This window comes from Mus caroli, unplaced genomic scaffold, assembly GCF_978045245.1.
Source record: "Mus caroli unplaced genomic scaffold, Mus_caroli_1 scaffold_2, whole genome shotgun sequence".
Lineage (NCBI taxonomy): Eukaryota > Metazoa > Chordata > Mammalia > Rodentia > Muridae > Mus > Mus caroli.
The window spans coordinates 73,814,451-73,826,544 of NW_028227257.1; the positions used below are offsets into that span (position 1 = coordinate 73,814,451).

At 43.8% G+C, this 12,094-nt stretch overlaps 1 protein-coding gene across 3 annotated transcripts in view; it reads right to left on the bottom strand.

Moving 5' to 3' along the window:
• Positions 1-3,601: 3,601 nt before the first annotated feature.
• Mpped2 (metallophosphoesterase domain containing 2) overlaps positions 3,602-12,094 on the bottom strand; it is a 174,430-nt gene continuing 165,937 nt past the window's right edge. For all 3 annotated transcript variants that reach the window (XM_021156097.3, XM_029474224.2, XM_085834593.1), the window contains 3 exons: positions 10,029-10,144; positions 6,770-6,883; positions 3,602-4,068 (listed from right to left, as the gene is read on the bottom strand). In XM_021156097.3, coding sequence (XP_021011756.1) covers positions 3,950-4,068; positions 6,770-6,883; positions 10,029-10,144 — 349 coding nt within the window. In that variant the 3' untranslated portion in view covers positions 3,602-3,949. The remainder of the gene's footprint in view (positions 4,069-6,769; positions 6,884-10,028; positions 10,145-12,094) is intronic.

Sequence of the window (12,094 nt, forward strand, 5' to 3'; positions counted from 1 at the left end):
TCAGAGTAATACTGACCTGTCCCTGAAAGGGATTTCAGCAATCTCCTATCATCTTTGTAAGACAAAATAATATCATGGCACAAGGGCAAATCACGCACAAACAGAGCTAGAAAGAAATGGTGCAATTCAGGGGGGAAGAGACACTGTGAGAGACGACGGCACATCAATATGTACCGTGTTAGCAACTTGGTACTCAAAACCTCTCTCTAACCAGGGATTAGAAGAGATTTTGTAAGGTGTGATATTCAAGCTAGAAACTCAGGCTCTCTGGTCTGCTTCTCAAAAATGCCCATATTTCTTAAAAAGGGAGTTGATTTCCGCTCACAAAGCATGAACACAAACAGAGCTCTTCAGACACAAGGCTACTGAACCTCTCTGGGGGAAAGGGTCAACAGACAGAATCCTGCCTGGAGAATCTAGAGACAGAGCAGGGTGACCAAACTGAACAAACACACACTATTTACCAGATGCCAGGCAGATATCTCCATGTCAGAGTTCACAGAACACGCTGCTTCCTGAAGACATTGATGTTAGTCCATGAGGAAGCCAGGACTTGGGCTGGCTTGGGAGCGTCTATGGCCATTGTGATGTCTTGGACTTCCAACTTGATGTTGTCACTAAGCCACATTGAAAGGTACTTCAGTAGGCTCTTACATGAGGAACAGTCAATGTCTCAGGCCCTCTGACTTTTTGTTATCTTTTAGGCATTAAATTTTTTGGTTCATAGACAGAGTTAACAGAAAGGACATCTTGATGGACTCAGAACTGGCTTAGAACCTTCCATTTTTCCTAAGGAAACCGACTCTGTTGGCAGTGGTGTTGACTTTTTTTTTTATAACCTGGGGCTTATGAGTGCTTAGAATTTGAGGATGAAAATAAAATATGAAACCTGTTCACCAGATTGCCTGATAATGAAATGGAAAGCGCTGGATTTATAGCCACCATTATTGAATGATGCCTTGCTATGTTATGCCAAGAGAAAAGGCTTTAGACAGTCCTTACGGAAGTCCTGGAAACAGTTCATGCATGTGGAGTGTGGCCTAGTTGCAGAATATTCTGTGGATGGTCAGTCCAATGCTCTAGATATAGCAGAATGTGCCATTTCCTAAGAGTACACACTGCAAGGCAATTTTATCAAGTGTTTCACTTAATCTGTTGGTGCTCAAATGTGGTTTCCAGGGCTGTGTACACACCCGTGTCCTCAGGACCTTCCGACCATCCCTGGAGATCTTCCTTTGCCTTGTAGAGATGTCTGAGCCCACATCATGGTTAACAGCCAGGTGAAATGTCTTTTCAGTACTTTGCATCTCTGTCCATCCCCTAGGAAAGGGCACCAAGGCAACAATCTTCACACCAAGTCAGCAGATTAAGGGAGGATTGTCAGCTTCTCTCAGGACCTCATCCATCTCAGCTCCCCCAGTCACAGACTCTTCTTGTCGGGAAGCCCACGCACCTGTTGCACAGTGTCAGATCAGAAACGGACAAGCCTAAGAGACGCAACTAAAATGGGCAGAGATAATTATGAGAATTTGTGCTGTCGTTTGAAGAAGACTGTTCCAGCTGGTGCTGAAATCAAGAATTCCTTCCAGGAATAGCATCAAAAGAATCACAATGGTTAGACCGAATGGAAATGCAATGCAGTGGGCACAGACGTAGCACAGATTTAAGATCTTGTTGCAATTCGGGGTGCAGGGATGTACACCTGTAAACCCCACAGTTAAAAAGTGGAGACAGGTGGGTCAAGAGTTCAAGGTCCTCCTCTGTTACACAGAGTTCTAGATCAGCCTGGGTTATCTGAGATACTGTTTCAGAAAATGGAAACAACAATAAAACAAAACACAAAATAACCTTCTATAAACAAGCAAAGCCCCTACAAACAACAATAGCAAGGTACTTTTCCGCAATGATTATTATCAACCTGAGGGTCACGACCACTACAAGGGTCAACTATCAGACTTCCTGAACATCCTATATTTACATTATGATTCATAACAGTGGTGACATAACAACAAGTTATGAAGTAACAACAAGATCATTATATGGTTAGAGGTTATTACAACATGAGGAACTGTATTAAAGGATTGCAGCATTAGGAAGGTTGGAGAACTACTGATCTAGACAAAATGAGAGAGGTATATACAATTTCCCCAGCCCACCACTGGCCCTGTCTTCTCATTGAAAAAAAAAAAAACATGTCAGTGGAATGATTAAAACAAAAATGAAACCGTGGGGTGGGGGTGACCACCCCACATCATGAGGATAAATGAGAATGTTTTAGTGAGAGGGTGTCTGTCTTCTGAGGCACCCTCTGCTCACTACCACTGTCACATCCCAAACAGCAGTCACAGCCTTGACAGTCTTTCTGTCCCCATACATTACAGTGGCCGAAGATGGAAGCTGCACCTTCTGGAATCTAAGACGAGACAAACGACAGTGTGCTGCAGGGAGGACCTCTTGTCAGTGCCTTATCAATGGACCTGCCAGCCTGGGATTGGTAGGCCATAAACAGTTATTGAAAAATTAGAAAAACAAACCCACTATTCTAATTGTTCAGAAGGGGATTACTCAAATTGCACGTAAATAAATCATCCTAGCCCCAGGACAAACCTACCCTGCCCTTCCCCAGGCAGCCCAACCACGCAGCACCGATTTAAAAATCTTGCAATTTTATTTGCATATAAAGGCCGCTAGATATAGAATATCACAATAAATTTAAAGAAAACAACTGCTTTCCTAAATTTGAAGGTAACATAAAATAGAATAGCACTCAATGGCATCGACAATGGGAGACCAGAAAGGATTATTAGCAACAATATTTTGTGCTAGCGAAGATTGCATCAACACACAGTGCAAAATGGTAAGGAGAAGGGAGTGAGAAGACAATGCAGGGCCTTTAAATAGAAAGGACGACTAAGCCTTATTTAGTTCGCTTCCGATGCATCCACTGGAGTCTATACACACTGGTTACTGTACCTAGACTGGACTCAAGTTCTTTAAGACCTTGAGTTTGAAGAAAGAATGGGTCAGTTCCTTCAGTCGTCTGGTGTGCTGCTACCGATGTGGCTTCGCAGTTGTACTGTCCTTGGCAAGATTAAACTCCCAACTGAGTCGTAATGCACAAAAAATAGTTATATATATATATATATATAAATCCACATGGAAAAGGAGTCTGCACACTTTCTTTTTCCTTGCATGACCATCTCTTGACAGATTCTTGTTTCCTTATTTTTAAAGCTCAAATAATTTAAAAGAAACAAACAGTGAGAGTTAGTAGCATCATGATATGGATCTCTGGCTAAGCCTCTGCATGAGGGCTGTTCTTCCCCCACCTCAGACACAGTCTTCTTTATAGCCAGAGAGAAGCTAAGGTTTTTCCTAACCAACTTCTGTTGAGATTGCTCTAAATTGGGGCCACATTTGTAAAATAAAAATGAGGCAATACCAAGAAAACAACAACAAAACATTGAAAATTAAAACATATCAAACAATACTCGGAGTTGTGCAAATCTGGGTAATTTTTCAAAACACTGCTTTTGTGTTTCTTTCTGTCTTTTTTTTTTTAAATCTTTTCCTTTCAGCTTAAAGCATATTCAAATAAGACTTTTTAAATCATCTTTTTTTTTTTTTTTTTTTTTTTTAAAGAAAGCTTGGCTGTCCTTTGGCAAATACTAACAATTTACAATGGCGTGGCCTTTGAGCAAACAGAAGTCATTTTACAAATTCACAATGCTCCTTTGATTTCAAATGGATACCCCACTCAAAAAAGCAAAATAGAGGCGGCACAACGCTAGCATCTTTTTTTCTTCCTTTTCTTTCCCCTCCTGTTCCAACAATTTACAAAAAGAACTCACAGGATTTGGAAATAAACAAATCAGAGAATGTGAGTTTATAATTAGAAAAATGGCAGTTTGTAGACCGTCCCTCACATTCCAATGGGATGCTGAGTGCTTTAGGAGCCCTGTGGGTTCGGAAGGTCAAATATGATTGGAGGGTTGGTCGGTTGAAAGCTGACTGTACAGGTTGAGGCATTGATGTAGGTGGTGTAACCGTCGGTCATGATGCCGTACCCTGTAGGAAGACAGTGTCACAGTTACTGCAGTATACACAAATGGTGGAGGCAGTTGAGCACAGGGCCACAGGCAGGGAGAACAACGACATCTTTGTCAGAGGGCAGGGGAATGAGATTCACTGGGCCCTTCCAGATACCACAGATTTCAGGAGCTCCTGGCCAACTTTGCTGTTTGCTTTAAAAGGGGGAGAATTCTCCCCTCCAACACAGAGTGAGTCTTCCCTGTGTCCTCTTTGCTTAAACACTGAACTCATTAGGCAAAAGACATGATAGCTGTATCACTGAGAATAACGAAAAGTATTCCCCTACCTCTCAAGTATCACCTTCATTGCAAACTCCTGCATTAACTATTAAGTCGCAGGAAGGAAGTGGGCGGCCTAAGAGACACAACCTGGCTCCAGGAGGAGAGAGATGAAAGAGCTAAGGTTCCTCCTCATCCCTACAGATGTCTCCATGACAACTAACCACACATCACTGATTCTACCTGAGCTATGTGACTTTAACGCTAAGCCCCCCTCACTCAGAAGCATTGCCTCTTCAACTGCGGGAGGTAGAGACATCTCCACAGGACCCTGTTTCCTGACCATACCCAGACAGAGCAGAGAGGAAAGCACCCCAACATGAAAGCTGAGACAATGTCATGGCATCCCTGGCATGTAGACTTTCTTTACAGTTTTTAGCATGTTGACATTTATGGGCTTTTTGGAAGTTTGCACATTTCCAGGGACACCTTACAGGTTCTGCAGTGAGTCAGTAACTCTATGTCCACACTGGACTCCATGGTATATAAAAACAGCAAAGGAGAAATAAAATGACTGGGACTTACAGAAATCACTGATGAGGTTCTTATCCCTCCACCCTCCTCCTGCTCCATTTGCTAAAATTTTTCCAAGTAAGCCCGTGGAGAGCTTAATGAGGGTCAATGGAAAAATCTCTTAAGAAAAGAAAAGCTGCATTTAAAATGTGCACTGTTTGGTTCCGGGGTCATAAAGTCTTGTTATCTCTCTCCATCAAGAGGCCGGTATTTGCCCTCTCTCTGCCCTCTTTAGCTGTCTTAAGTGAATAAAAGCAAGTCACGTTTATTTGAATATGATCACTTCCCTTTAAAGCAAGTTTATTATTGTGGGGCTTCAGTGGAATTCTCCAATTGTCTGGCCAGTTTAAGGTAAATTAATGATTTAACCCACCTCCCCCTTTATTTAAAGGGTGAAATTCAAACTCAAGGGAATCCTACAGGAATTCAAACTAGTGTTCAAGATAACAGCCCAACCCCCATCATGTCCTCCAGGAAATACAGTTTAGATAGGCTGTCCCATCTCTCTGTTCTTCCCTCTCTTAAAGAATACTCCCCAGGCGTGGTGGTGCACACCTTTAATCCTGGCACTCGGGAGGCAGGGGCAGGAGGATTTCTGAGTTCAAGGCCAGCCTGGTCTACAAAGTGAGTTCCAGGAGAGCCAGAAACCAAAAAAAAAAAAAAAAACAAAAACAAAAAAAACAAACCAAAAACCAAAACAAAAAAGAAAACTCACTCACCCCTGCTTAGGGACCAGAGGAGACTCAGCTCTACCCGCTAGCTCCAATGCCTTCCCCTCTGCCTCCTGCCAGAGCTGCACCCCTGCTTTCTGGCCAGTTAGCTGGTGCCTGTATTTGGAGCAAGTTGATTTTTCTCTGGCCTCTGAGGATAATTTCTCAATATGCTCTTTATGACTCGCCTAACTAGGAAGCCACCGTGCTTGTGGACTCTGTGGAGTAGACTTGGCGTTCCGTTTCACCAAGCACACAGCCCCCACACACCTCAACTTGACTCTGACATTTATAAGTAACTCCAGAAAGCCACAGTGAGCAGTAGCGGGAATCATGGCAGCTGCCTACATAAGCACTTCTGCCTCATACAAATATACACACCCCAGCCAGTCTTGTAATTTCTGAGACCCCAAGATCAGCTGACGTTGCTTGTCTACAAAAGCCCAGTGACATCCTGGTTTGAAAAGGCAGAGCAGACAAAAACCCAGAGCCTTGAAGGTTCCGTGAAACTTTTGGGTTCTGGGGCCTTGACTCAACTTACCTTGAAAGACAGAAACCAACCAGTGGACATCTTCTGTTAGAGACTTCATTGTTTCAACTAACCGCAGCCAACGGTGCTAACCATTTCTGACAATTCTGAGCATAGTAAGGAAATGCTGATTTGCAGAGGGTGTTTCCTTCCAGATCTGTTAGGAAGCTTTCCTCGTACAGACAGAGCAACCCTGCAGAGATCAGCTTGTGTTCCGGGCTCTTTCTGTGTTTGGTATATAAGACACTACAGAGACAGGCAGGGACCATAGAGTCTTTGGACTGTGTCTACCCTCCAGGGCAACTTGTCTAACTCTCTTAAAGAAAAAAAAATCTGGCCTTATTGGTGCTGCAGCGATGGTTATATATAGCCCTAGACTCCAGGGTTCCCTGGGAGAGTGTGGGGCATGTGCTAAAGTAAGCCACACAGGGCTCCTACTTGCCTTTCTACTTAAAAGACAACAATACAAAATATTTCTTAGCCTCACAGGCGTGAGTTTTTCTCATGAGGTTTCATCTCATAAACGAGTTCCTTTTGAATAAAGCTAGAGGATCACTGTGTTCTCACGGTGCCATGTCCAGCCGAGGCTGCCTGCTGGAGAGGGTGAGGCCATGGAAAATGCACGTAGTCCATCCCCGTGTTCTTACCTTCATGAATCCCACCGAACACATGGAGCTTGGGCCGAATGCGCCTCTGGACTGTGTTTAAGAGCTCCACGCAGCCCACCCTTTGAAGTTCCTTTGGAACCCAGTCTCGAAAACCTAAGGGCAGAGTGCAATCAATACTCTTAATTTTCCTTCTTCAGGTAAGGTTTCATGCCGACTTTCAGGAAGCCATAACTCATCTGAAAGTTTATTATGTTATCTGTAATCCCAGCCTCCCCATTAAAGCTCAGAATGGCTTTTAAGGAACGTTCACTCATCGTTTTGTCTTCTTTGGATTCTTGATTAATTTTTTTTTTTTTTTTGGTTTCCATTTTTTCCCCCTTTCCAGTTAATTAACATTCTTTTTCTGCAAGAAGTTTGATTTATTCAGCCACAGGTTTCGAATCTTCTCCATAAGATCAATGGCATTTATTCCCGGCAGCCCCATAACAGCTCTTCCCCACTCGATTCTGCTGCTTCCTCTTCTTCAAAAGTCTTTCTTGTATGTAGACGTACCGGTTTATTCTCATGACAGCTCACAGAAAGGAGATGTGGAAGAGCTGCCTGGGAACTGGCCACAGGATGCCTTCATCTCCTTAGAGACAACACTCTTAACCCTTGCTGGTTCCTGGCAACCAAAGATTTGGAATACCCAGTTGCTTCTCCAATCCTCTTTAGCAACGGACAACGTGACCTTATGGTGGTATCCAGCAAGCTTGGGCTAATTGACTGGTTTTAAAGTAAAAGCCACTTAGTCCTCTGCTTAATGCAGAAAATCTATAAAACACTGACATCAATTATAGCAAAAGTCAGCTATCTCGATGATTATGGCCTAAAATGGAATCCATACACCTCAGCAGGATGGGGCATGGAGAAGCCAGGTGGGATGAAAGGCTGCACCACAGTCTGTGGAAACCCATCCCACAGCTCCATTAGGTACATTTACTGTTAGAAATGGCTGGGCAGGAAGGGACTGATTCCTGTTCTACTTGGCTAGACAGGAGAGGCATGAACATTTCGTCTCTGTGAAGACAGGGTAGCTGGGGTGTGGGCAGCGGCTGGAAGGATTAGGAAGAGTATCAGATGAGAGTGAGTGCCTAGCAAAAACCAAACTAGGGTACACAAAGCTATGAAGAAAAGGGGACACTCTGAACCCATAGAGATTAACATTATTACCTCGTGGGTGTGTTTTCTTGAAGGAAAACCACTTCACTGTGTCTATAAGTACTCAGATAACATCTTGCTGAGACTATTAATAGCAGAGAGTAAATGGCACATATAACTTCCTTCACACTGAGAATTCAAGAATTCAAACTCTCCAGCCCCACCCTGAGCCTCAGCCTAGCACAGCATTTTCCAAAAAACCCCACACTTAAAGCTCTTTAAGTTGTGAAAGCTTTGTCTGACTTCTTACGAAGCTTCTGGGTATGGACCTCCCTCTGATGTATGAACACCCTGGTTTATCTCACTTTTACTACGAAAAGACGGGCAGCAGCCTCTGTTGTAAGCTTTGCCAGGATGCCGGATTGTGTAGACTATTGTGTTGAGACTTTGCGATTACTATCACTTGTCTCGTGCCAAAATGAATGACTTCATTGTGAACTGCCTGTTCTGTTTGAAGTCATGTTTGAAGGGACGCTCTAGTAATGGGGATGCTTCTGGGCTATAGCTATCAGGACCCCCACCATGAACTGCACCCAGCCAGGCTGCAGCTATCAGGACCCCCACCATGAACTGCACCCAGCCAGGCTGCAGCTATCCAGGACCCCCACCATGAGCTGTACCCAGCCAGGCTGCAGCTATCCAGGACCCCCACCATGAGTTGCCCCCAGCCAGGCTGCAGAGGTAGAGGAATCAAGATGACTAGAATGTTCCTGCAGTGCACTCTTGCTGAGTAAGTCACCCTAGCCAAAATATTTGGTTGGCAATGTCCTGATTAAATTAGTCTAAATAAGGAAGTAAATTGATGATGATTAGATTAAGCTCTTTGGCAAATACAGTCTTAGGGAATGCAGGAGAGGTGAAGCGCTTCAAAGAGAGAGGTGTGGGCATGGTGGTCCCATGTGTACCACACTGACGGCAAAGAATTAGCCTTTCTTCCTGCTTCACCATCACTAACCTGTGGCTCCGTGGCCTCAGCCTGCATCCGTTCCCCTTTCCATTTGTTCAGGAGACACGGTTCCTTCCCTTTGTAAGGGAAAGAAAGCAGTGCTGAGTGGTTCTTAACAGGGGGGTCTACAAAGATTAAACATGCACTGGGAATGAGCAATAAAATGTTTTCTTCTGCAGGCTGGTACACTGGAGGTTCATACTTAATAAGGTAACAGCAACAAAAATCACCTCCAACCCAGTATGACCAAGAAAACTCTTATTAATACCATGTACTGCAATAACGTCAAAAAAGGTGTTCTCCCACAAAAAACCAAAACAAAGAAATATCAACGTGTGCATTCAAATGGAAATATTTGCATTATTTGCATTTTCCGAGCTTGCTCAGTTGGAAGTGTCGGTACAAAGTAGATGGTGAGATCCCCGTGGTGGGTCCTGGCTCAAAATGTCCTGTAGCAAGCCAAACCAGTAACAGGCTCATCAATAATTAGGATCAAATTATTTAAATCAGATAACTATCTTCTGCCTGATAATCTGGGTCACTAGGGCGGTGGCTTTGACACCCAGAGATCACATAAGTCAGAATGCTGCCACAGTATGCCAGAAAAATACCTGTCTGTAAGTCATTTTCAGGGCAAGTCCTTACCAAAAATATTTCATGTTAAAATTTTTTTCTCATATAATCATCTCAAATGTTAACCTTTAAAGATACCCCAGGCCCAGTGCTATGTGTGAAAGGAAAATGAGCTCCTTTGAACAAAAGTTTCTTTCATTTTCCTGCCATTCAAATGTCTATGATTGGTAGGTCTCTGTCTCCTTCCGTGTCCCACCCTATCCCTTTACTGTAAAGCACATACAGTTCTTAAAATAAATTAAAAGACTATGGTTTTCCACGCTCATTTGATTGATTTTTTTCCCCCTGACTTGACTAAATGAAAAAAAAAAAAACTTAATTTCATGAACACCTGTAAGCCTAGCAGAACTGCTGAGTTTAATTTCCATACTGGGTTTCTTTAAAGTCACTGACTTTCTTTTTTGTATTCATTTTTTTTTTTTTTCTGAAGGAAAATCATTACATTGTGGAAGCATTGCTTGCTAGGCTGCGGGAGGGGAGCATTCTGTATGACGAAAGCCCAACCTTTGCGCTTCTTACCTAGAGGAGGTCCGTGTGTCATGAGTATGTCGATGCCCTCAGGGATGAGGTTCCATTTGTCCAGCAGAGACTGGCCTCTGGGTAGGTTAAAGCCCCATCCATTAAACCACGGGGTCCTTTGGGAAGATAACACACACGGGTCAGGCCAGCAGAATGAGCCTCTGGACTGTCACATTTCTCGCGAGTATTCACCCACAGTTTGCGCTGCTCTCTTTTCCCTTTTGATGGTTGGCCCTGGCAGCAGGCTGCTTTTCTGTTGACTGCTTCAAAACCAATCCATTTGAAAGCAGGCATGGGGCCTACGGATTGTTCAACTAGAAAGGGGCATGGGAGCCACTACAGTGGAGACTTTCCCAGCAGGCTTCTATCAAAACTGTGACAAAAGCTTTGTCTTCCCCTAAATCCCAGTGCTTTCCAAGACATCCAGCCCTGATCCAAAGTATTCCCAGTCTCCCTTAGTGCTGCAGAGATAAGAAACACCAGCAGTGCTTCTGACCCTCCCCCTATTACTGTACAGGTTTGGTGCAGAGGTCCTTGTTAAAGTCTCAGACAAAAGGACACTTGACTTTCCACTGTCCACTGAAGTGTCCTGAACAGTCTGGATGGAGGCTCTGAAAAGTGAAGGGGGTCACAGAGAACTCTTCCCATCACCAAAGGGAGGATTCTGGGGACACCTCGATCTTTCTGGAATTTGCTTCCAGCAGCATCTTTGAGCATCTTCCCAGATCTGTTTCTGCTTCAGGAGTGAGTTTCTGAAATGGAGACTATGTGAGGAAAGGAGTGGGGATGTCTGTCTGTCTAACTGGCCCTGACAGTGCCTCATTTACAAGTGCCTCCTGTTTGTTAGTGAGAGAGAACGGTTTGTCTTTGGAAATCCTGCTGCTCCTACAAGGCATCTCCAATTGTCCTCATCCAAAACATTCAAGCTCTCTGAAAACGGCTGCTTTGTTCCTTAGGGAAATTGTGCTTTGCACTGAACACTTACAAAAGACAAGATGGACAATTTCCTGCTAGCATTCCACTCTCCTCTCCAGCTTAACCTGCCCCCACCTGCCAGTCACAGTTGATCAAATGGACTGTGCACTCTTACTTGAAGACTGGCAAACTCTTACAACCACTGAGCAAACTAACAGGATTCTCTCAAGAACCCAAACTCAGAAACGCTGACAGAACATTCATTTGGTGGTGGACATGCACAGTCAATGTCATGGGCAGAACGATGGTCATTGTAACCATTTTCAAAACCCACATTTCAGGTGCCAGTAGCAACCTTTTCTCCATGGTGAAGATAGAAAGTTTAAGAAAGAAGAGACTGGATCCAGCTAGAAAGTGGAGGAACCTAAAAAGCACCTGATTGACTTGGTACCCTCTTTTTAAGTCTCCTCCTCATCTTCCTGGAGCCTGTGCCCAACAACGTGATAATAAAATGGTAACAATCATGAAGACAGCTGTTGTTCATTAGGTGTCTGCATTGGCAAAGTTCTAGTCTAAGTATTTTATTGCATACTTCAACCTCACAATGTTTAGCGATCCGGAGATAGATAGCATTACCATCCATTTTACAAACGATGAAACTAAGTAAAACGTAACTTGGACATAAAATAAGGCGCTCTGGTTCCAACCAGATTTAACCACCATGCCAGTCCCTCTTCCTGTGCACTACCTAAATAATTTACTTGCCTTAGATGAACCACTTCTGGACTCTTTCAAGTGTGTCTGTGGCTTGAAGACAAATGCTATCTCCATTTTATGGTTCCGAAATCAAGCTGTAACATGATGGGGTAGACAGATACCTGCTGCTTTGGCACACCCAGCTCTCTCCTTCCTCTGGTGACAATGACATATTTTCATTGGTAAGTTGCTCCTTCCCTGTCATAATCTGTTTCCAGTAAGGTCGGTTCCATTCTGAATCTTGGATGAAGCGACTTGCATTTGTCTGTATGTAATTTGCCTGTAATTCACTTACAAATGTACATGCTGGGCAGCTGAGTGTCGTTCCTGGGAGTTAACCCTGCTAAAGAGGAGGTCAAGTTCCTCCTGGAATCTCAAGTCTCAAGAATTGGCTG